This window comes from Microcaecilia unicolor, chromosome 9 (assembly GCF_901765095.1).
Source record: "Microcaecilia unicolor chromosome 9, aMicUni1.1, whole genome shotgun sequence".
NCBI classification, from domain to species: domain Eukaryota; kingdom Metazoa; phylum Chordata; class Amphibia; order Gymnophiona; family Siphonopidae; genus Microcaecilia; species Microcaecilia unicolor.
In genome coordinates, this window is record NC_044039.1 from 82,234,179 (window position 1) to 82,260,317 (window position 26,139).

General features: G+C 44.1%; 1 protein-coding gene across 1 annotated transcript in view; it reads left to right on the forward strand.

The window, feature by feature from the left end:
- SCUBE1 (signal peptide, CUB domain and EGF like domain containing 1) overlaps nucleotides 1–26,139 on the forward strand; it is a 1,083,891-nt gene that overhangs the window by 1,020,104 nt on the left and 37,648 nt on the right. Inside the window, 3 exon segments of the mRNA XM_030214211.1 lie at nucleotides 429–626; nucleotides 22,412–22,483; nucleotides 22,486–22,563. Coding sequence (XP_030070071.1) covers nucleotides 429–626; nucleotides 22,412–22,483; nucleotides 22,486–22,563 — 348 coding nt within the window.

Genomic DNA, 26,139 nt, shown 5'->3' on the forward strand with positions numbered 1-26,139 from the left:
CCGCAAGCCATTTTTCAACACGCCTTTGCAAAAGGACCCCTTAGTTTTTAACCCTTTGGATATCTTTTGGCAGATGTTAAACTTTTACACTTGTCTCACATTTGTTTTTGTCTTATGGGAAAATTGTTGTTCTGTACGTTCCTTTGCTTTTTGGGGGTTGCCCAATATCCTATTTTTGCTTTATTATTTGTTTTTTGCCTTGTGAAATGTTAATTGTACACTTGGCTCTTTGGTTTGTAAACCGTAATAGTTATCTATCAAATCCTGATAAATAAATATAGTGCCATTCACCCACAAATTATTACACCTTAATTTTTGAAATATCACAAATATAAAACACATTGGGATCCTGCCTGGATGAAAAATAGTTCTATCCTGTTACTTAGGGGTTTATGTCTTGTGCAGTTATCAATTCTGATTTTTCATAGACCAGCAGTGTGGAGGTGAACTTGGTGATTACACTGGATTTATGGAATCACCCAATTACCCTGGAGATTACCCAGCTAACACTGAATGCATATGGAACATCAATCCACCCCCAAAGAGACGAATTCTTATTGTCGTTCCTGAGATATTTTTGCCAATTGAAGATGAGTGTGGTGATGTTCTAGTAATGAGAAAAAGTGGTAAGTTGTCAGTTATTTGTAAATCTCAAGGTCTGATTTTATGGGTACACCAACACATTTTTTGTTAAGACTATTACAATAAATAATCATGCGCCATTGGACGGTGTAATTTTTCGAAACAGCGCCTGATAAAAAATAATGGGCACAATATTCAGCTTGCGGTGGTAAGCAGCTTGTAAGCCGCTCACAGCCACAGGCTGAACTAACCTCAGATATTCAATGCCAGGGCATGTCTGGCCTCTGGCATTGAATTATCTGGCTTAGCACAGCAACCTGTAAATTACCCTGGTACTGGCCAACATTCAGACTGGTGCCCAGTTCACTTGGCAGATAAAATTACAACAGCATATTTGTTGGTCTACTTTATCCACTTGTTAGCAGGTTAGCAGTAGTATTTTCTAACCGGCTAATTAGTGGCTCTGCCCAAAGTCTGCCCCCAGACCACCCCTAACTTATCTGGTTATGGAATGGCCAGTTAGAGAGGATATTCAGCAGCACTACCTGGTTAAGCACCACTGAATATAAGCAGCCAGCCAGCTCAACGAGGTTTAACTGGGCAGGAGCCTCTCTTGCCCATTTAAACATATTTGAATATTGACCCCAATATGAATAATTTATTCCAGTATTGTGATTGTGAGAACTAGGCTTCTCATGTTGCTGCAGAAGTTTTGCAATATTAGAAATATAAGGACTAATTATCTAGATAACTGTAGTCAGATATTCAGCAGACTTAATTCAGTAAGTCTGACCATTGAATGTACCTGGTCATAGTTATCTAGATAAGCTTGTCCAGGTAATTTTAGGAAACTGTCTTTCTCAGAGGACAAGCAGGCTGTATTATCCTCACAAGTGGGTCAATGTTCGCGTCGGCCCGGGAACCGGCATTTGCAATAGCAAAAAGAAAAAACGTTGCCAGAGCCTTCTGGCACGCATGCACCGCGCGTACGTGGACTGCTGCACCATTCTGCTTCGGCGTCGGGAGTACGTGTGTCTCCCATGCCGTCTGCTGCAGTGGCGTCTGGCCCTTCACCTGCGGTGAGGTCGCTGTCCTTGGTGGCGCTTGTGGCACCAGTGTCGGCTGCCACACAGGTCAACTCCCCATCAGCGTTGGTGGAGGAAGCTCCACCGCAGTTCATGCGGGCGTCGGCCTCTTGACATCACCATCGAGGACGTCGGTCCTTGACGTCGAGGCAGGCTCAGTCTCGATCTCCCTTAGGGAATTGCTTTCCGATACTGAAGAGGAGCACTCATGGGAGTCAGAGGAAGATCCCAGGTACTTCTCCTCTGATGAGTCTTTTGGGATTCCCTCTGAACCTTCCCCTCCACCTGCAAGAAGACTGTCTCCTCCTGAGAGCTTCTCCTTTACCTCATTTGTGCGGGTATGGCTAAGCCATTCCATTCCCTCTGGAAGTGGAGATTGAGCCCAGGGCGAAACTGGTCGTTCCCTCTGTCTGCTCCCTTGATCCCGAATAAGACTGATTCTCAGTATTGGATCCATGTTGAACCTGGGTTGATGAGGTCTCAGTTACCCCACAATTCCATGGTGGTGGACTCCGCCCTCAAGAGAGCCAAGAGTACTAGAGACTATGAGGCATATTTTCAAAGCACTTAGCCTTCCAAAGTTCCATAGGTCTCTATGGAACTTTGGAAGGCTAAGTGCTTTGAAAATATGCCTCTATGTCTCGGCGCCCCCAGGCAGAGAAGCCAGGACCTTGGACTCTTTTGGGAGGAAGACGTTATCAGGCCGCTATGGTCGCTGCCCATATTCAATCTTACCAGCTCTTCACGAGCGTTCACTTGTGGAACTCGGTGAGGCAGCTGTCTACCTTGGTCGATGCCCTCCCTCTGGAGCAGGCTGAGCCTTTTTGCCAGGTGGTCAGGCAGCAGAAGACGTGTCATAAATTCCTGGCCAGGGGCGTTTACTACTTTTGATGTGGCATCCAGAATCGCTGCTCATGGTATGGCTGCGTGTCTCTGACCTGGATTATTCGGTCCAGCAGAGGATGGCAGATGTACCTTGCCAGGGGCATAATCTTTTCGGAGAGAAGGTGGAAGATCTGGTTGACCAGATCAAAAAGCACAATGATGCTATGGCTTCTCTCTCCCACTGGGCGCCTTCTGCTACACGCTCCTCAACCAGGAGGGTTTTTTGGGGAGCGCGGAGTGCTCCCTCTTCCTGTGCTAGGCGTAGGTACACTCTGGCGTTCCGAAAGCCTATTCAGGCTCAGCCCTAGCGTGCTTGTTCTCGTCAACAGCGTGTGCCTAAGGCCCCTGCTGCTCCCCAGCAAAAGCAAGGGACGGGCTTTTGACTGGCTCCACTGAAGCATAGCCACAGAAGAAGTGTCTGTACTGGACAACTTGCCAGTTGGTGGGAGGTTAATGTTTTTTCACCAAAGGTGCCCTCATAACCTCCGAACGGTGGGTTCTTCAAATAGTCCAGTTAGGATACACCCTCAATCTGGAATCCAAACCTCCAAATTGTCCACCAGGAGCTCATTCATACAGCCCCCAGTACAAGCAGGTACTTTCAGAAGAACGCCCTTCTAAAGGCCCATGCGGTCGAACCCGTTCCACCATAGGGCTGGGATTCTATTCCAGGTGTTTCCTTGTGCAAAAGAAAACAGGGGGGATGCGTCCCATCCTAGACCTAAGGGCCCTGAACAAATTTCTAGTCCGAGAAAAGTTCAGGATGGTTTCCCTGGGCACCCTTCTTCCCATGATTCAGAAAAACGATTGGCTATGCTCTCTGGACTATGAGGATGCTTACACACATATCTCAATATTTCCAGCTCACAGAAAGTATCTTCAGTTTCGGCTGGGAACACAGCACTTTCAGTACCATGTACTGGCTCCCTATCCGTTTCCGCACACAGTTCAAACTCCTCTTTCGACTTATAAGTGCATTCACTCTGCAGGTTCTCAGTATCTCTCCACTCTCATCTCTCCCTACACTCCTCCCAGGGAACTCCGTTCACTGGGTAAATCTCTCTTATCTGCACCCTTCTCCTCCACCGCTAACTCCAGACTCCATTCCTTTTATCTTGCTGCACCATATGCCTGGAATAAACTTCCTGAGCCGGTATGTCATGCTCCATCTCTGGCCGTCTTCAAATCTAGGCTAAAAGCTCTTTCAAGCAGGGACTGTCTTTTCATGTTCAAGTGTACAGTGCTGCATACATCTAGTAGTGCTATAGAAATAAGTAGTAGTAGTACTACTGCCCTTTGGCCTGGCATCTCCGCCCAGAGTATTTACAAAGTGCCAAGCAGTAGTCACAGTGTCGCTATGCAGACTGAGAGTGCATGTGTTCCCTTATCTCGACGATTGACTGGTGAAGAACACCTCAGAGGACAGTGCTCGGGAGTCCATGCAAATGAATATTCAGGTGCTGGAGCTACTAAGGTTTGTAATAAATTACACCAAGTCCCGTCTCACTCCTGTTCAAGAATTGGAGTTCATTGGAGCACTGCTGGACACGAAGACAGCTCGAGCTTATTTCCCCGACACACGGGCAAACAACCTCCTGTCCCTGGTGTCCACAGTTTGAGCGTCTCAGCAGGTCACAGCTCGGCAGATGTTGAGACTCTTGGGGCACATGGCCTCCACAGTTCATGTAACACCCATGACACATCTACGTAGGATATCAGCTCAATGAACCCTAGCTTCCCAGTGGTATCAAGCTGCGGGGAATGTGAAGGATGTAATCCAACTGTCCACCGACTTTTGGAATTCTCTTCAGTGGTGGACAATCCGATCCAGTTTGACCATGGGACGATCATTCCAAATTCCTCAGCCGCAAAATGTACTGACAACAGATGATTCCCTCCTGGGGTGGGGAGCTCATGTAGATGGGCTTCACACTCAGGGAGCCTGGTCCTTCCAGGAATCAGGTCTTCAGATCAACCTCCTGGAACTGCGAGCAATCTGGAACACTCTGAAGGCTATCAGAGATCGGCTGTCCAATGAAATTATCTTGATTCAAACAGAAAATCAAGTTGCAATGTACTACACCAACAAGCAGGGGGGCACCTGATCTTGCCCTGTATCTGGAAGCCATTCAGATGTGCCTTTGGTTATGCCGTCGGGCCATGTTTCTCCAAGCCACTTATCTGGCAGGCGTAAACAACAGTCTGCCGACAGGCTGAGCAGGTTAATGCAACCTCATGAGTGGTTGCTGAACATGGACGTAGTCCACAAGATCTTCCGAGCGTGGTGCAACCCCTCGGTGGATCTTTTCGCCACTCAACTCAACCACAAGGTCTCTCAGTTCTGTACCAGGCTTCAGGCCCACAACAGACTAGCGTCAGTTACCTTTCTCCTTCATTGGGGAGCTGGCCTCCTGTATGCGTATCCTTCCATACCTCTAGTAGGGAAGACTTTGCTGAAACTCAAGCAAGACCGCGGAACCATGATCCTGATTGCACCCTACTGGCCGCGTCAGATTTGGTTCCTTCTTCTTCTGGAGTTGTTCTCCGAAGAACTGTGGAGATTGGAATGTTTTCCAACCCGCATTACTCAGAACGTGGGGTCACTTCTACATCCCAACCTCCAGTCTCTGGCTCTCATGGCCTGGATGTTGAGAACTTAGAATGCACCTCCTTGAGTTTTTCAGAGGGTGATTCCGGGTCTGGCTTGCTTCCAGGAAGGATTCCACAAAGAAGTGTTACTCTTTCAAATGGAGGAGGTTTGCCATCTGGTGTGACAGCAGGACCCTAGATCCTCTCTCTTGTCCTACACAGACCCTGCTTGAATACCTTCTACACTTGTCTCAAGACCAACTCCGTAAGAGTTCACCTCAGTACATTTAGTGCTTAGCATCGGCGTGTAGAGGGTAAGCCTATCTCTGGACAGCCTTTAGTTGTTCACTTTATGAGAGGTTTGCTTTTGTCAAAGCCCCCTGTCAAACCTCCACCAGTGTCATGGGATCTCAACGTTGTTCTCACCCAGCTGATGAAATCTCCTTTTGAGCTACTGAATTACTGCCGTCTGAAGTACTTGACCTGGAAGGTCATTTTCTTAGTGACTGTTACTTCAGCTCTTAGGGTCAGTGAGCTTCAGGCCCTAGTGGTGGATGTACCTTAAACTAAGTTTCAGCACAACAGAATAGTCCTCTGCACGCACCCTTAGTTCCTGCCAAAGGTGGTGTTGGAGTTCCATCTGAACCAGTCAACATTTTTCCCCGTCCTCATGCCCACCCTCGCGAAAGTAGTTTACACACCTTGGACTGCAAGAGAGCATTGGCCTTTTACATGGAGCAGATGAAGCCCTTCAGACAGTCAGCCCAGTTGTTTGTTGCTTTTGATTCCAACAGGAGGGGAGTCTCCATTGGAAAACGCACAATTTCCAATTGGCTAGCAGATTACATATCCTTCACTTATGCCTAAGCTGGGCTGTCTCTGGAGGGCCATGTCACGGCTCATAATGTCAGAGCCATGGCTGCATCAGTGGCTCACTTAACGTCAGCCTCCAATGAAGAGATTTGCAAAGCTGCAGCGTGGTCTTCAGTCCACACATTCACTTCACATTACTGTCTTGAACAGGATACCTGCCAAGACAGTCAGCTTGGGCAGTCGGTGCTGCAGAATCTGTTTGGAATGTTTTCCAACCCTCATTACTCAGAACGTGGGGTCACTTCTACATCCCAACCTCCAGTCTCTGGCTCTCATGGCCTGGATGTTGAGAACTTAGAATTCGCCTTCTTGAGTTTTTCAGAGGGTGATTCCAGATCTGGCTTGCTTCCAGGAAGGATTCCACAAAGAAGTGTTACTCTTTCAAATGGAGGAGGGTTGCCGTCTGGTGTGACAGCATGACCCTAGATCCTCTCTCTTGTCCTACAGAGACCCTGCTTGAATACCTTCTACACTTGTCTCAAGACCAACTCCGTAAGGGTTCACCTCAGTACAATTAGTGCTTAGCATCGGCATGTAGAGGGTAAGCCTATCTCTGGACAGCCTTTAGTTGTTCACTTTATGAGAGGTTTGCTTTTGTCAAAGCCCCCTGTCAAACCTCCACCAGTGTCATGGGATCTCAACGTTGTTCTCACCCAGCTGATGAAATCTCCTTTTGAGCCACTGAATTCCTGCCGTCTGAAGTACTTGACCTGGAAGGTCATTTTCTTGGTGACTGTTACTTCAGCTCTTAGGATCAGTGAGCTTCAGGCCCTAGTGGTGGATGTACCTTAAACTAAGTTTCATCACAACAGAATAGTCCTCCGCACGCACCCTTAGTTCCTGCCAAAAGTGGTGTTGGAGTTCCATCTGAACCAGTCAACATTTTTTCCCCGTCCTCATGCCCACCCTTGCGAAAGCAGTTTACACACCTTGGACTGCAAGAGAGCATTGGCCTTTTACATGGAGCGGATGAAGCCCTTCAGACAGTCAGCCCAGTTGTTTGTTGCTTTTGATTGGAGGAGTGGCCTAGTGGTTAGGGTGGTGGACTTTGGTCCTGGGGAACTGAGGAACTGAGTTCAATTCCCAGCACAGGCAGCTCCTTGTGACTCTGGGCAAGTCACTTAACCCTCCATTGCCCGCCACATTGAGCCTGCCATGAGTGGGAAAGCACGGGGTACAAATGTAACAACAAAAACAGGAGGGGAGTCTCCATTGGGAAAACGCACAATTTCCAATTGGCTAGCAGATTGCATATCCTTCACTTATGCCCAAACTGGGCTGTCTCTGGAGGGCCATGTCGTGGCTCATAATGTCAGAGCCATGGCTGCATCAATAGCTCACTTAAAGTCAGCCTCCATTGAAGAGATTTGCAAAGCTGCAGCGTGGTCTTCAGTCCACACATTCACTTCACATTACTGTCTTGAACAGCATACCTGCTGAGACAGAGGAGTGTGGCAGACTCAGTGCCTCACAGGACCGCTTTGGTGGGAATACGGGAGATGAGATGACCCGCCAATGCGGGAGACTTGGCAGGTCTGTGGATGGGCCTGGGCCCACCAGACCCTCCCGTAGCTATGCCCCTGATTTCCACATAGATGCATGTGTTGCATCTATTTTATTCAAGATATGTGTCTTTCATAAAATATCCCCTGGAAGCTGCTGCACAAAATTACTCCTACTCTGAGACATGTGTCATGTTGTTTGTGTATGTGCTAGTAAGAATCAGCAATTGTACATGTATTTTATAAGAAAGAAATGGAAAGCTTAGCTGTTTATATCAGCTTTGTAGTATGTTGTTGTGTGTATTTCTGAGTAGTTTACAAGCACATATTCACTGAAAAACACATAACGGCAACAAATCAATACAAATTTTTTTTTTAATCTATATTAATAAGAATTTTATTTATATAGATTTTTTAAAAAAAATTTGTATTGATTTGTTGCCGTTATGTGTTTTTCAGTGAATATGTGCTTGTAAACTACTCAGAAATATAAAGATGGACAGGAATAAATTTAAAAATCAGTCAAAAAAAGAAGTGGAAGGATCCAAACAAAAAAAAACCAGGAGGACCTATTGTCCAATAAATAAAACTAGTTGATTTATTTATAAAATCCAAACAGTATGTACAGTTCCAAATCTTCAAGTTCAATATACAGGATGAGTGTTACACCAATATCCAACACAGGCCATGTTTCGGTTACAGTTTGCCTTCTTCAGGAGGGGTACTCATAAAGGAAATAATATTTAATAATAATAATAGAAAATATATATCAATTAAAACATAACCAAATGGACAAATAAAAAGAAAATAGAGATTATGAACTGTGAATAAGTGCAAAATAAAATGTGACAAAGTGCCTTAGCTAAACCTCAAAATCAGTTGAGGTTACTTTTACTAGTGAACAGCCAATGAATTAAATCACAAGATTGGTGTAAAAAAGTTCATATATCACAAATCACATATATGTATATCATAACTAAAGAATAGAAGTAAGTGCTACAAAGAAAGTGTGTGTATATAAGGATCAAAATCATCTAGACCGTGTGTGTGCTCAAAACATGAAAAAAAAATTTTACAGTGTGAAAACATGTACCAACAATGGAGCACCTGCCAGCTGTCAAATTATGACATTAAGCAGTTAATGCCTGCTGACCATAGATTCGAAGCAGTACATGGTATCCCTCGGATTCTATACAGTGCACTTAGATTTAGGAGCCAAAATGGGTGTGGATTCTATAACACCGCACGTAACTTAATTGGCTTAACAAGCTATTGAGCACTGATAGCAGCACTTAACAAGCAATAATGAACACTAATTGGCACTGATTAGAATTTAGGAGGCCCTTTACTAAGTCGTGTCAAAAAATGGCCTGCGGTGGTGTAGTGTATGTACTGGACATGCGCAGGTCCATTTTCAGCGCGCCTCCTAAAAAGGCATCTTTTTTGGCCGAAAATGGACATGCTGCAAAATAAAAATCAACACCATCCATTTTGGGGCCTGAGACCTTACTGGCCACCTATTGACTTAGCGGTAAGGTCTCACACATTAACCAGGTGGTAATCGCCAGCGCTGCATACACTGCCGATTACCACCCGGTTAACGCCACATGGCAGAAAATAGAAATTATTTTCTGCTGTGCATTTTGGACACGCATCAAAATTAGAATTACCGCCCAGGGCACGTGGTAGCTGGCAGTAGTTCTAATTTGAAGCACGTTGTAGGCGCCTACGCACCTTAGTAAAAGGGCCCCTAGGTGCACAACTCGCTAAGCATATTATGTAGCGATGTGCGCTGAACTTCTAATATGTGGAGGCAAAAGGGGGCATGGTTATAGGCGCAGAAATGGGCATTTCATGAGCATTCCAAAATTTAGTGCCTAGTTATAGAATATGGTCCAGTGCACCTAAATCTACGTGCTGAGATTTACACCAGGTTTTTGTTGGCGTAAATGGATGCACGCAGATATTGGCGCTGAAATAGCAACTAAGTATATTCTATAATTGGCTCCTAAATCTAGGGGCCAATTATAGAATACACTTTGTCGGCACTGATTTCAGTGCTAATTTTGTAGGCTCCATATATAGAATCTCCTCCTATATGTATAAAATACCCTACTCTAATCAGGAAACCAAAGTAAAAAAAAAAAACGGAAATAATAAGCATAAAAGAATAAAGATGAAATTTTAAAAACTACCAAAATGTAAGTAACCAAATGAAAACTGCCAAATAAAACCTACTGAAATAAAACATACAATGCTTATATTATGGAAGTATATACTGAATTTGCATTACTTTGGAGCTATGGTGCTTATGTGGTTCATTGGTTGTTTATTTTGTTTTAAAATGGTTTTGTCTTATTGAAACCTCTGGTTATGTAATTATCTATTTATATTTATTCAGTCTTTTATCTGCTTTATACAATTATCTCTGTACTACCTTAAAGTGTTGAAATTCCTATGTTTTCTTGTTGTTCTAACAGTACAGTATTTCTTTTGAATGTTTCTCTTCACAACTGTTTCACTGTTGCATTATTTAGACGGGAATTATATACTGTTTGTTTTGTATTTCAAACATATTTCATACTTGGAGATTTCAGTGCTGTTCTTTTCCCGCCATTTTGTCTCATTGTTCTAATTATTTACATATTCATATTCATGAGCGGGTCAATTACCAGACTCTTGATAACACGGTATGTCATGCTGACAAATGTATAGAGCCCCGTTTTTAATGGCGTACTTCTTTAGTGCCTATAGTGAGAAAGAATGCCACATTGATTCCCGCTGACCTACCCTGTGTTGGGTATTGGTGTAATGCATGTCCTGAATATTGAACTTGAAGATTTGGAACAGTACAGACTGTTTGGCTTTTATAAATAAATCGACCTGGTTTATCCATTGGAATCCAGGTCCTCCTGTTTTTTTTTTTGTTTGGACCTTTCCACCTCTTTTTTGACTAACTTTCTGATCTTGTGGAAGGTTTGTTTTCCTTCTTTATTGAATGCAGGAATAAATATATGTGACCTGAAATGAAAATAAGATATATGCATATACTAGTAAAAAAGCCCCGTTTCTGATGCAAATGAAACGGGGGCTAGCAATGTTTTATTCTGTGTGCATGTGGGAGTGTGTGTGTCCCTGCCCTCTGGCCTCTCTCCCCTCCCCCCTCTGAGTCCTTCACTGTTACAGAGCCAGCGATTTGATTTCGTGCTCTGCTGTTTTCCTTCACTGACTGTGTTACAGAGAGGGCGGGGCAGACACTCATAGGGAAACCGGATATCTCGCCCCCTTCACACTTCCGGCTGGAGGCTTCATAGAACGTTGGTGTTGCCTTTTATATAGAGAGATGTTCTGTGCCCCTATGAACGCCTTCTCATATGTTAAGATGCACCTAATGCCATTTTCAGAAAGAACAAGAGGAGCACAAACAACCCATCAGTAAGCATATTAGTCCCACATATTCAATGCCAGACTATGTCCAGGTGCATGCATTGAATATCCAAGGCTGTCCAGGCATGTGATGGTCACCAACTGTTATGCAGGTCCCAGTGATATTCAGTTGGGACTCGCATAAGACACTTATGCAGGTTGTGGCTGAATATTGGCTGAGAGCTGCAGATCTGCCAAGTCTCCCACATTCAGTGATAGACTCCGCTTTGGCAGATCATCTCCTGCACTCCCACCAAAGCGGGAAAGTCTCCAACTGAGACACCGGGTCAGGTGATTGCTTTTTCCCCGCCCTGCCACCACCACTGCTGCTGTTTCTCCCAATGAGCAGCAGCAGTGGCAAAAACAACAAAAAAGGCAAGCGCGGGGCAGCATCAGACTTCAGGCATGCACTGTCAGCTCTACCGGTCCTCTCCTTTCTCTGCCCCCCAGAACGGTAAATTAAGTATATAAGTATTGCCACTCTGGGACAGACCAAAGATCCATCAAGCCCAGCATCCTGTTTCCACAGTGGCTAATCCAGGTTACAAGTACCTGGCAAGATCCCAAAACAGTGCAATACATTTTATGCTGCTTATCCTAGAAATAAGCAGTGAATTTTCCATTTTAATAATGGCATATTGACTGTTCTTTTAGGAAGCTGTCCAAACCTTTTTTAAACCCCACTAAACTAACTGCTTTTACCAAATTCCCTGGTAAAGAATTCCAGAGTTCATTTACACAAGTGAAGAATATTTTATCCGATTCATTTTAAATTTACTACTTTGTAGCTTCATTGCATACCCCCTAGTCCTAATATTTTTGGAAAGAGTAAACAAGCGATTCACGTCTACCCATTGCACTCCACTCATTACTTTATAGACCTCTATCATATTCATATCTCCACTCAGCTGTCTTTTCTCCAAGCTGAAGACCCCTAGCCGCTTTAGCCGTTCCTCATAGGGAAGTTGCCCCATCCCCTTTATCATTTTCATCACCCTTCTCTGTACCTTTCCTAATTCTACTATATATTTTTTTGAGATGCGATGACCAGAACTGCACACAATATTCGTGGTGTGCTCTCACCATGGAGCGATACAAAGGCATTATAACTTTCTCATTTTTGTTTTCCATTCCTATCCTAATAATACTTAACATTCTATTTGCTTTCTTAGCTACCGCTGCACAGTGAGCAGAGGGTTTCAACATATCATCAACAATGACATCTAGATCCCTTTCCTGGTCAGTGACTCCTAAGGTGGAACCTTGCATTTCATAGCTATAGTTTCGGGTTCCTTTTTCCCACATGCATCACTTTGCACTTGCTCACATTAAACATCATCTGCCATTTAGCCGCCCAGTCTCCCAGTCTCGTAAGGTCCTCTTGTAATTTTTCACAATCCTTTCGCGAGTTAACAACTTTGAATAACTTTGTGTCATCAGCAAATTTAATTACCTCGCTAGTTACTCCCATCTCTAAATTGTTTATAAATATATTAAAAAGCAGTGGTCCTAGCACAGACCCTTGAGGAACCCCACTAACATAGGCGGTCGTTGGCCCAACTGTTTGGGGAGGCTAAAGGGGGCGGGTCAGGGGTGGAGCCAGGGGTTGAGTTAAATCCATAATTATCTGATAACACACAGAAAAAATAAATAAAAATAAAAGTCACAATACCTTTTACTAAATTTAGATATTAGATATGTATCATATGTCAAAGAATAAAGTGGTTGCTCAAAGCATATACTAACCACAATCACTCAACTGCAAAACACTATGCACAACTTTGTGCAAAAACACACTCAGAACCTTACTGTACCATAAATATTACACTGGGCAGAACATAACACACCAATATACCATCCATATGGAAAATGCAGACCGTCTTCCATAGAGCACCAGCAGTGCAGCGGTACACCAAGGCCACCTGAGGTCTGCTCAAGAGCGTGTCCTCCAACATGTGCCTCCCATGCCTCAACAGGAAGTTGAAGTGAGTTAGAGGGCGCTCTCCGGAGCAGACCTCAGGCAGCCTTGGTGTACCACTGCACTGCTGGTGCTCTGTGAAAGAATTGAAGGTATGTGAAGGGGGGTCAATTTAGGGAGAGGTTTGATTGTACAGATTCGAATAGACTGTCACATATCCCAACATAAACTGGATTTTAAAAAATAAAGTGCATTGACTTCCACTGGTTCATCTGTTTGAAATCCAGAGATCGAAAATGAAAGGCATATGTGTGTATTCTTAGATTTAATTATCAAGATAACAGAATAGGTAAAAGAAAACAAAAACACCTTATATCTGCAAGAGAACTATCTGTTGCTGGTCGTCGTCAGAAGAGCAGATTGTGATTTATCAGCTGGCTAAAAATGCAAAGCCAAAACTACATACAGGGCATTTGTAATGCTGATTTTTCATTTGGTATTAAAAGAAGGGGTTGGGAGAAGGAGGAATACTTTATAAAGGCAACTCTTCTCCCTCCAGCCCACCTCCAGTACAAATTGTTAACAAAAAAAAAGTCAAATTTCAGTTCCTACTCATGCCAACATCGTATTACAGCTTGCTTCAGGGCTTCGGCCTCACTGCATGACATGCCCGCCTCCTCTGACCAAACTTCCTGCTTCCGCAAGGGCTGGACGAATCATAAGGAAGGCTGGTCAAAGGAGGCGGGGCACGTCAGGCCGAAGTCCTGAAGCAAGCTGTAATACGATGTTGGCGTGCCGCCAGCAGCGCCCCGAGTCCCAACAAAAAAAAAGGTAACGCATTACACACCCCCAAAGCGCAGGAATAAGCTGGGAGGACCGACACCACGCAGCTGCAACCACATTGGAGCCCCCAGGAGCAACAGCTGGCTGCTGGAACAAGCGCACCGTAGCAGCTTTTATTCAAGCATGGGCTATTGGCACTGCAACCGCTCCTCTCTGTCCCGGAGCAGAGCAGGAAGTCAACGTCAACTTCCTGCTCCTCCAGGGGCAGAGAGAGGAGTAGCTGCAGCGCAGACAGCCCATGCTTGAAGGCTGCCCCGCTCTTCTTTACATTTTTTGTTGCACTGAAGAGGAGAAGAAGAGGACTTGGCAGGTCTGGGTCTGTGTTGGGTGAGCGGGCCTCGGGCCTGGAGAGAAAGTGGGTGCTCCGGCTCCCATGGCTACATTTGGGGGGGGTGGTCAATGCCCATGGGCGGAGAAGGTCACAATTGGGCTGGGGAGGCTTAGCCTCCCCAAGCCTCTTATACGGGGCACCTATGCCCACTAACGACCCTTCTCCATTGTGAATACTGCCCATTTAACCCCACTCTCTGTTTCCTATCCTTCAACCAGTTTTTAATCCACAATAGGTGTCAGGCTTCTTCCCTGGAAGCACTGGGTTTGTGAGCCTTTGGACCACTACCGTGGAGCAGCAGTGGCAGGCAAGGTCACCTTCAAAGCAGAGACGAGGCAAGGCTGGACTGGAACCCTGGACTGGAGTTCTGCACTGGAAAACACAGGACTGGAACGCACCGGATGGGTGCGCATTGGACTGGAACCCACTGGACTGGTACACACTGGAGTGGAGCCCACTGGACTGGAACACACGGGACCGGAACCCGCTGGACAGGAACACACTGGACCTAGGCTTCACCTACACTTAGCCACCGTTCCCTGAGGGTTGAGCCCTCAGGTTCGGGCAGCTGGCAGGGCTTACAGGAAAACCGGAACTGGAACTAGCAAGCAGGAACAACAGGAATCAGGATACAGAAGTGCCCCCAGGCACCTAGGCAAAAGCAAGGCAGACAGGCAGGGAATTTCCGGGTTCCAGCAATAGTCAGGTCTGGCCACAGGCAGAGAATATCCGGGTTCTGGCAGTAGTCGGGTCAGGCAGCAGGCAGCAAGTATCGGGGTTCAGGCAGTAGTTGGGTCAGGCAGCAGGCAGCAAGTATCGGGGTTCAGGCAATGGTCAGGTCAAGTAGCAAGACTATGGCTGGAGCTCCAGTAGCAAAGAGTACTGGCAGCGGACAGGACTAGGGCTGAAGCTCCAGAAGCAAAGGAAACACACATGGGAAAACCAGAAAGCTAAACACAAGAAAACTAGTAAAGCTGTACACAAGCTAACAAGAAGCTATGCCCAAGCTAACTAGTCACAAGCTAGAAACTCACACTAAGCAAAACACAGGAGAACTAGTAAAGCTGTACACAAGCTAACAAAGCTATGCCCAAGCTAACTAGTCACACGCTAGGAACTCACACAACACAACACACAGGAGAACTAGTAAAGCTGTACACAAGCCAACAAGAAAAGCTATGCCCAAGCTACTAGTAACAAGCTAGAAACTCACACTGAACTGGACACAGTAGCAGTGCACAGAGCACTCTCATATCAGGGACCTTAGACAAGGCAAAGGCTGCAGTCTCTAAGTGATTAATAAAGCCTTTCAACACCTGAGGAGCAGCTGCAGCATCAGTAAGCAACTACGGAGGTTGTCCAGGCACAAACAAGAGAGACAAGTCCAGCAGCCTGGAAGAACCGGATCGGACTGGGATAAAGTCTGGAACGGGTAGGAACAGCAAGACAAACTATGGCATCCACTGGCTCTTGCCTCCAGCGGGTGAGAGGAGCACAAACCAAGGAGCAGGAAGAGCGCACACAGAACATAGAGAGACTTAGAATACCTGGAAAACTACTCCAGAAAGGATAGGCAGAAGCCAGCTTAGAAGCTGACCCCCAGAAATAAGGTAAGTCTGAGGGTGGTCACGGCCACAGACGTGACAATAGGACATTTCCTCCTATCCCATGACCCTCCAATTTCCTCTGTAGCCTTTCATGAGGTACCTTGTCAAACGCCTTTTGAAAATCCAGATACACGATATCAACCGGCTCCCCTTTGTCCACATGCTTGTTTACTCCTTCAAAGAATTGAAGTAAATTGGTTAGGCAAGATTTCCCCACACAAAAAGCCGTGCTGACTTGGTCTCAGTAATCCATGTCCTTGGATGTGCTCTGTAATTTGTTTTTAATAATAGCCTCTACCATTTTCCCCGGCACCCGACGTCAGACTCACCGGTCTATAATTTCCCAGATCTCCCCTGGAACCTTTTTTGAAAATTGGCGTTACATTGGCCACCTTCCAATCTTCCGGTACCACGCTCGGTTTTAAGGATAAATTGCATATCACTAACAGTAGCTCCGCAAGCTCATTTTTCAGTTCTATCAGTACTCTAGCATGAATACCATCCGGTCCAGGAGATTTGCTACTCCGTGAAGTCAGTAAGTTTCTCCGACTCGTCCGCTTGAAATACCATTTCCGACATCGGTATCCCACCCAGATTTTCCTCGGTGAAGACCCGAAGCAAAGAATTCATTCAATCTCTCTGCTACGTCTTTGTCTTCCTTGATTGCCCCTTTTATCCCTCGGTCATCCAGCGGTTCCAACCGATTCTTTTGCTGGCTTCCTGCTTTTAATATACCGAAAAAAGTTTTAGTATGTTTTTTTGCCTCTAATGCTATCTTTTTTTCGTAATCCCTCTTGGCCTTATCTGCGCCTTGCATTTGCTTTGACACTCCTTATGCTTCTTCTTGTTATTTTCAGACGGTTCCTTCTTCCATTTTCTGAAGGCGTTTCTTTTAGCCCTAATAGCTTCCTTCACCTCACTTTTCAACCATGCTGGCTGTCTTTTGGACTTCCGTCTTTCTTTTCTAATTCATGGAATATGTTTGGCCTGGGCCTCCAGGATGGTATATTTGAACAGCGTCCACGCCTGTTGTACAGTTTTTACCCTCTCAGTTGCCCCCATAAGTTTTTTTTTCACCGTTCTCCTCATTTTTATCATAGTCTCCTTTTTTAAAGTTAAACGCTAACGTATTTGACTTCCTGTGTATAGTTACTTCAAGGTTGATATCAAAACTGATCATATTATGATCACTGTTATCAAGCGGACCCCAGTACCATAACGTCCCTCACAAGATCATGCGCTCCACTAAGGACCAAGTCTAGAATTTTTCCTTCTCTCATCGGCTCCTGCACCATCTGCTCCATAAAGCTGTCCTTGATTTCATCAAGGAATTGTACCTCTCTAGCATGTCCCGATGTTACATTTACCCAGTCTATATTTGGATAATTGAAGTCACCCATTATTATCACATTGCCCATTTTGTTTGCGTCTCTGATTTCTTTTATCATTTCTGCGTCTACCTGCTCATTCCTGGCGAGGCGGACGGTAGTACACTCCTATCACCGTCCTTTTCCCTTTTATGCATGGAATTTCAACCCACAATGATTCAAGGGTGTGATTTGTGTCCTGCTGAATTTGTAATCTATCTGAGTCAAGGCTCTCGTTAATATACAATGCTACCCCTCCACCAGACCGGTCCACCTATCACTACGATATACTTTGTTCCCCGGTATGACAGTGTCCCACTGGTTATCCTCTCTTCCACCAGGTCTCAGTAATACCTATTATATCCAATTTTCATTAACTGCAATATATTCCAACTCTCCCATCTTATTCTTAGACTCCTAGCATTTGCATATAGACATTTCAAGTATGTTGTTGTTCCTATTTGCATGATGTTTATTACTTGACACTATGATGGCCATCTTTTGTCTGATCTTTAGTTGTATTTAAGGACACCTGACCTACCACGGTCTGTTGTGCAACCTCACTATCCAGAAACCTATCTTCCCTGTTTGTGAGGTATCCTTGGCAAGATACCTTATCCCGAACCATGCGCTTTTGAGCGACTGTCGGCCTTCCCCCCATTTCTAGTTTAAAAGCTGCTCTATCTCCTTTTAAATGCTGACCCCAGCAGCCTGGTCCCACCTTGGTTAAGGTGGAGCCCATCCTTTCGGAATAGGCTCCCCCTTCCCCAGAATGTTGCCCAGTACCTAACAAATCTAAAACCCTCCTCCCTGCACCATCGTCTCATCCACGCATTGAGACTCCCGAGCTATGCCTGTCTCTTGGGCCCTGCGCGTGGAACAGGTAGCATTTCAGAAATGCTACCCTAGAGGATCTGGATTTGAGTTTTCTACCTAAGAACCTAAATTTGGCTTCCAGAGCCTCTCTCCCCACATTTTCCTATGTCATTGGTACCCACATGTACCAAGACAGCCAACTCCTCCCCAGCACTATCTAAAATCCTATCTAGGTGACGTGTGAGGTCTGCCACCCTTCGCACCAGGCAGGCAAGTCACCAGGCGATCCTCACGTCCACCAGCCACCCAGCTATCTATATGCTAATGATCGATATCACCAACTACAACAGCTGTCCTAACCTTTCCCTTCCGGGCAACACTCAGAGACATATCCTCGGTGCGAGAGGATAGTACATCCCTGGTTATATAGTCAATTAAAAATTTTAGAAAGGCATTACCATTTAAGTTAGAATAAACAAAAAAAATGGAGGATACTGAAAAACTAGAATCAGAATATAAAGATTACAATATAACAAAATTTAACATCCATGCTTATCCCGACAGACCTTGTAGTGTTGCAATTCTATTCTCTTTCCTGTCACTAAAAAAAACAAGAATGTAAGCATTAAACTGTAAGCTCGAATTTGAAAGGTTACTGTCTAGAACAACAATACTGGGAACAAAAAACTACTTTACTTTCAGTACAACTGTATTGTTCATCATTTATGCACATAAAGAAAACTTCACTTAAAAAAAATAGTCCATATTATCAAAGTTACGATTGACGTCCAGTGCTAGCCATTACGTATTTCAAACAAAAGACATTTAAGTCAATTCAGTGTGAAACCCCCTTTTCTCATGTCCTCCTCCCTTGCTCGCTGCAGAAAGGAAGTCAAAGATTATAACAGATATTAAGGGCCCTGTTTACTACTACTATTACTCATCATTTCTATAGCACTACTGGACGTACGCAGTGCTGTACACCTGAACATGAAGAGACAGTCCCTGCTCGACAGAGCTTACAATCTAATTAGGGACAGACAAACAGGACAAACAAGAGATAAGGGAATATTAAAGTGAGGATGATGAAATAAGGGTTCTAAACAAGTGAATAAGGGTTAGGAGTTAAAAGCAGCATCAAAAGGTGGGCTTTTAGTTAAGATTTGAAGACGGCCAGAGATGGAGCTTGATGTACCGGCCCAGGAAGTCTATTCCAGGCATATGGTGCAGCAAGATAAAAGGAACGAAGTCTGGAGTTAGCGGTGGAGGAGAAGGGTGCAGATAAGAGAGATTTACCCAGTGAATGGCGTTCCCAGGGAGGAATGTCAGGAGAGATAAGAGTGGAGAGGTACTGAGGAGCTGCAAAGTGAATGCACTTATAAGTCAATAAAAGGAGTTTGAACTGTATGCGGAAACGGATGGGAAGCCAGTGAAGTGACTTGAGGAGAGGGCTAATATAAGCATAGCGACACTGGTGGAATATTAGTCGTGCAGCAGAAATTTGAACAGATTGAAGAGGAGAGATGGCTAAGTGAGAGACTTGTAAGAAGCAAGTTGCAATAGTCTAAGCGAGAGGTGATAAGAGTGTGGATGAGGGTTTCTGGTAGTGTGCTCAGAAAGGAAAGGCGAATTTTGGTGATATTATAGAGAAAGAAACGACAGGTTTAGCTGCTGAATATGTGCAGAGAAGGAGAGGGAGGAGTCGAAGATGACCCCAAGGTTACGAGCTAATGAGACAGGAAGGATGAGAGTGTTATCCACAGAAAATAGAGAATGGGGGAGGAGGAGGAGAGGTTGGTTTAGGGGGAAAGATAAGAACGCTCAGTCTTGATCATGTTTAGTTTTCAGATGGCACTGCGACATCCAAGCAGCAATGTCAGACAGGCAGGCTGATACTTTGGCCTGGATTTCGGCTGAGATTTCTGGTGTGGAGGAGGTAACTCTGGGAGTCATCAGCATAAAGATGATACTGAAAACCATGGGATGAGATCAGAATACCAAGGGAAGAAGTATAGATGGAGGAAAGAAGAGGTCCCAGGACAGATCCCTAAGAGGCGTGCTAGCGTTTTGTGGTGCGCCATAAAAATTAGCACACACTAACCATGTAAGCATCTCCATAGGATATTATCAGCACCTAAACAGCGGCACTAAAACTTCATCACATTGGTCTTCCACTCAATAAGTAAGTGATGAGAGAGACAGAGGATACGTTTTTCAAGCAATTCCCCGTTACAGCAATCAGTCTGTATGTACAGAAACAGCCCCAAGAGTTGGGAAAGCTGTGCAGGAGTTGGCCTACAAACTTGTCCTTCTTTCCAGCAGACCAGCACGAATGACAGGCTTGGACCACTGCCTCAGCATGTTCTGGAAACTGTGAATGATACCAAATCACAGAATTTTTATCATAGATGCAAACATTCAGGGTGTGTTCCTGAATGAATTTATACAGCCAAAGGATAAAGTAATTTATCTGGTCAGACAACTAGAGCATCCTTTTTCCATAGTCCCTCTGCCATGGGAGCTGCCTTCCCCATTCAGCCCACACGTACATTGACATGGGTTCTGCATTAGCAAATATTTTTCAAGTGCAGCCATTTCTGGTGGCGGCCTGGGGTACAAAGGTAGCAAATATACTGGAATAAATTCACCTAGGAGGCTGCCACATTTTGCTGTTTGATCTGCAAACCTGGTTTCCTTTTGTAAGTAGCACACTTAAGTACTGCAATTTGAGCTGGGCGCTTGATTGCTATTAACAGTTTTATACATATTAGAGTACTTAATAGGTTCTGTTTGATGAATTCTCTCTACATCAATATTTGTCCAAAATCCCACATAACTCCCCAAAACATAAGCACTGTCTGTGTAAATATTGGTCCCACAATGTGAATCTGTCAGTATACAGATTCAAGTCAGCATCAACTAAAGGAGTGGAGGAGAGACCTGGTTGCAATTTAGTTTCTAAAAATATCTATTGCATGCATTCATGATCTTCAGCTGACCCAGTTCCTTCCTCAGTAGGAAGCAATTGTGGGATCCATTCCTGTACATTTTTCAATAGTTATGTAATCCTTAGTCACAAGCCAATTCACCATGCATAAGACAAGTATTGGGCTAAAATCACAAAGAGGAAGAGAAGCCACACACTTCTTAACTCGTTTGAGGGGTGCATGAAGGAATATCAGCTGCATGCACCACAAGGTTCCTCTGCAAGAAGCACAATCTCAGTTCAAAAACATGGATTCCTTGCAGTGTATGAAGCTGGAAATCAGGAAGAGAAGCAATGTGCTTCTTAACGCGATAATGTGTACCAGGGGGATCTGTCAGATATGCCAGATGGTCCAATTAGCAGAGGTCAGATAAAACAAGACTGTACTGTAAAAAAAAAAAAAAAAAAAACCAGTAAACAGCCCAATATTCAAATTAAAATGGCCGCTAAAACAGCACGGCTATCCAGCACTGAATATCGCCGCTTAACAGCTTAAAGATAGCAGTTATATCATGCAACTAGTAAAAAAAGGCCCGTTTCTGATGCAAATTAAACGGGGGCTAGCAAGTTTTCTTCAGAGTGTGCATGTGGGAGTGTGGTGTGTCCTGCCCTCTTGCACTCTCTCCCTCCCCCTCCCCCCCTCCGAGTCCAGTCCTTCAGTGTTGAAGTTTCCTGCTGTACTGTGTTTGTGTTACAGAGAGAGTGAGGGCGTCTCCTCTCCCCTCCCCCCTCTGAGTCATTCACTGTTACAGAGAGAGAGATTTCGTGCTGTGCTGTTTTCCTTCACTCATGGGGGAAACCGGATATCTCTGGCGCTGTCACCCTTCCGGCTGGGAAGCTTCATTAGAACATTGTGGTGCCTTTTATATATAGAGAATAGCTGGCTATACTGCCCAATTTTTAAAGTGAGAGCAGCCAAGTTTGGCAGCCAAATGAGTGGAATAACTTTGGCTGATCTCACTTTAAGCCAGCCAGTACTGAATATCAGCGTAGCCGTTTAAAATTGGACCGGCCAAAGTTAAACAATGCAGTCCACCGGAAACGGACAGCGTTGAATATCCAGGTTTAGCAGGGACACAGCCCGGCTATTTCCTGAGGGCTGATATCAGGACTAGAGTGTTTCAGTGAAAAGTATGAAACCACTTCCGACTCGAATGCTGCCTAAATATAATCACCATTTGTATGCTACAGTTAGAGAATACTAGCATTTATGCATCTATGCATGAATGTAAACTTACACATCGAAGTGTTAGTTGTGTGCTAAGCAGTATTCTATAACTGATGCATGAGACTCACTTAGCACATACATGTGAGTGGAGCATTGGTGGCGTTCCCACTTACACACATAAGTTACAGATTACTGTAAGTTGCATCTAAAGTGCAACTGTTAGGCACACGCATTTACATCTGCTATTGACATGGTGTAAGTGGGTGCACCTAAAAGTAGGTGCATAAATACCAACTTACACTAGTATTCTATATCAGAATCTGGGCACCCAGATGTCATTATAGAATTAGCGCTCAGTGTGCTACATCTAGGTGCCTAACTTGTGGCACCCAGTTATAGAATTGCCCCCCAATTGTATTGTCTTTCCTTACAGCTTCTCCTACCTCAATTACTACTTATGAAAGTTGCCAGACTTATGAAAGACCTATAGCATTCACTTCAAGATCACGAAACTGTGGATTCAGTTCAAATCCAATGAAGGAAATAGTGGAAAGGGATTTCAAGTACCCTATGTGACATATGATGGTAAGATTGTAGATCATTTAATCACTAATTTAGATATAATTATATTTTGGAATATGTTTCTCATATAGTTACATATTTCTGAATGTTACATATATTGTTTTCATAGTAGATTGATTCTAGGCTCTAACTGGTTAGAAGTAGCACATAAAGGACAATTCTGTAATCTGGACACCCATATTTCCACATGCATTATGCACATGAATGTTTAGAATATTGGCAAATATACGTGTAAATACAAAACTTCTAAGTGCTATTCTTCAAATACTTGCTTAACTTATATAGCATTTTTGCAGGGGGGCATAGACAGGTCAGAGCATAGAAGGGACATAGGCAGGGCTCCCACTTAAGTGCGTAACTTACAGAATACTGTAAGTTACATGCGACCCTGCGCATTTAGGTTGCTTGCATTACACTAGCTCTATGGCTGACATAAGTGCAGGTGCCTACAATGTTAGGCACGGTCTATACAGGTTACACAGTATTCTATAACAGTACCTAGGAATAGGCTCCTGTCACATGCCCTCAGGGCACCTAAATGGTGGTGTCCAGTTATAGAATTGTTCCTATAATGCACGTTACCCACTAGTTTTAATACTAGGGTTACATCCTGTTTTACTGCAAAATATAAATGTAATGTTATAAATGACTGCCATTAGCATAAAATGGACACATTAAACTAAGTACAGCCATTTTAATACTACTATGTTCTGCAATGTTCCCTACACCTATGTTAAATGGTCAGTTAAAACATCCTGCAGGGAACCTGGTAGAGGAAAGAGTGGATGGCTCACCAACATGGATATGGCTACTAGCATATGTTGTTCTAGTGAATTACAGATAAGTTAAAATATATATTTTTAGATTATATTGAGATCACAACATGCTCCTGGTGTTTGGTTGCCATCTTTTTTTTTAAGATTTATTTATTTGGACTATGCTTCTATGAAATTTAAAACATCATGAAGGGCTGTTTCAGCTATGATTGTGTAAGCCGTTGTCAAGTACTGAGCCAAACTGACAGTTAAAGAGTAGTAAATCACCTGGACTAGATGTAATTACCCAGTGTACTGAAGCACTCAGACATAAATTGTTGCTCTGCTATTAGTGATCTGTAGCCTGTCATTAAAATTGTCCTTAATGAAGAAGACAGACAAAAATACCTGGATAAGCTAAGAGAATCTGGAAAAGCGTCAGGAACGTGAAGAGGCAAATGGAAGAAAAGATAGCTAATATGGCAAAATTGGGGGATAAGATGTTTTTCAGATATATAAGCGGCAGGAGGAAGTGACAAATTAGCATTGTGAGGCTCAAAGCAGAAGGGGAGGAATACGGGGAAGCTGATAAGGATAAAGCTGAACTGCTTAACAGTTATTTCTGTTCTGTGTCATGGATGAAAGGCCGGGGGTAGGACCAAAGAAAACAAATGCAAAAGGGGATGGATGGATGATAGACCAAGATCCATTCTCGGAGGACAAAAGTTTGTGACAAAAGTAGACAAAGAGATGGGGCCTGATGGGATACATCCAAGGGTGATCAAGGAACTCGGAGAAGAGTTCTGGCCACTCCACGACTGACCTCTTCAAGCTTCCTTAGAGTCTTGATTGGTCCAGGAGGACTGGAGAAGGGCGGATGTGGTCCCTTTGCACAGAGGTTGAAGTAAGGAGGAGGATGGGAGGTTACAGACCTGTCAGTCTGACCTCAGTGGTGAGTAAACTAATGGAAAAGCTTCTAAAACGGAGAATTGTGAGGTTAGAATGCAGGGCCTGAGGCAGCATGGCTTTACTAGAGGCAGGTTGTGTCAGACGAATCTGATTGATTTTTTTCAACTGGATGACCAAACAGTTGGACATGGGAGGGACTCTGGATGTGGTGTATTTGGATTTCAGCAGGGCCTTTGACACGGTTCCGCACAGGCAACTCATAAACTGGGTTCCCTTGGTATGGGACCTAGAGTAACTGACTGGGTTAAAAATTGGTTGAACAGAAGAAGGCAGAGGGTAGTGGTAAATGGAGCTTGCTCTGAAGATAAGGATGTTATCAGTGGCATACCACTGGGATTGGTCCTAGGGCCGGCTCTTTTTAACATCTTTGTGAGTGATATTACAGAAGGGCTGTCTGGCAAGTTTTGTCTCTTTGCAGATGATACCAGACTCTGCAACAGGGTGGACACCCCGGAGGGTGTGGACGACATGAGGAAGGACATAGTGAAGCTTGAGGAATGGTCCAATATTTGGCAACTAAGATTTAAAGCTAAAAACCAAAAACAGGGTTCATGCACATGGGTCACAAGAATCCGAGGGAACGGTACATTATAGGGGGTGAAGTGCTTCTGTATACAAAGGAAGAAAGGGACTTGGGGGTGATTGTGTCTGATGATCTTAAAGTGGTCAAACAGGTAGAAAAAGTGACAGTCAAAGCCAGAAGGATGTTTGGGTACATAAAGAGAGGGATGACAGCAGGAAGACAGAGGTAATGATACCCTTGTTTAAGTCTCTGGTGAAGCCCCATTTAGAGTACTGTTTGCAATTCTGGAGACCACACTTACAGAAAGATATAAACAGAATGGAGTCGGTCCAGAGGGCAGCTACAAACTAGTAAGCTGTCTTGGACATAAAACATATAAGGGCAGGCTTATGAACCTCAACATGTATACGCTGAAAGAGAGGAGAGAAAGAGGAGATACGATAGAAACATTTAAAATATCTCAGGAGCATTAATATACAAGAAGAGAGCCTTTTTCAAATGAAGGAAAACTGTAGAATGAGAGGGCATACGATGAAGTTAAGAGGAAATAAGCTTAGGAGGAATCTATTCATTTACCGAAATGGTAGTAGTGAAAGAGTGGAATGGCCTCCTGGTGTAGGTAGTGGAGACGAGGACTGTGTCAGAGTTTAAGCATGGGACAAGCATGTGGGATCTCTTAGGAAAAAGAGGCGTTAAGGGTAATGGAAGATGGGCAGAATGGATGGGCCAATTGGCCTTTATCTGCGTCATATTCTATTTTCTACCTGAAGATTGGAAGGTGCTATTGTTATGCCAGTGTTTTCAAAAGGTTTCCAGGGGTGATCTGGGAAATTACAGACCGGTAAGCTTGACATCAATGCCAGGCAAATGATAGAAATGATCAGAGACTAAAATTAATGAGCACATAGACAAAACATAGTTTAAACGGGACAAAGTCAATATAGCTTCTGTCAAGGGAAATCTTGCCTTACTTCATTTCTTTGAAGGCAGGAATAAAGCCAGTTAATGTAGTGAATCTAATTTTCAGAAAGGTTTTGACAAAGTCCCTCATGAGAGACTTCTGAGAAAATTAAGAAGCCATAGAATAGGAGGCAATGTTCTGTTGTGGATTGCAAACTGGTTAAAAGATAGAAAACAGGGTAGAGTTAAATGGCCATTTCTCTCAATGAAGGAAGGTGAATAGTGTACTGCCCCAGGAATCTGTACTGGGACAGGTGATATTTAATATATTTATAAATGATGGAATGATGAGTGAGGTGATTACATTTGCAATTGACACAAAACTATTCAGAGTTGTTAAATTGCATGTGCACTTTGAGAAATTATAGGAGG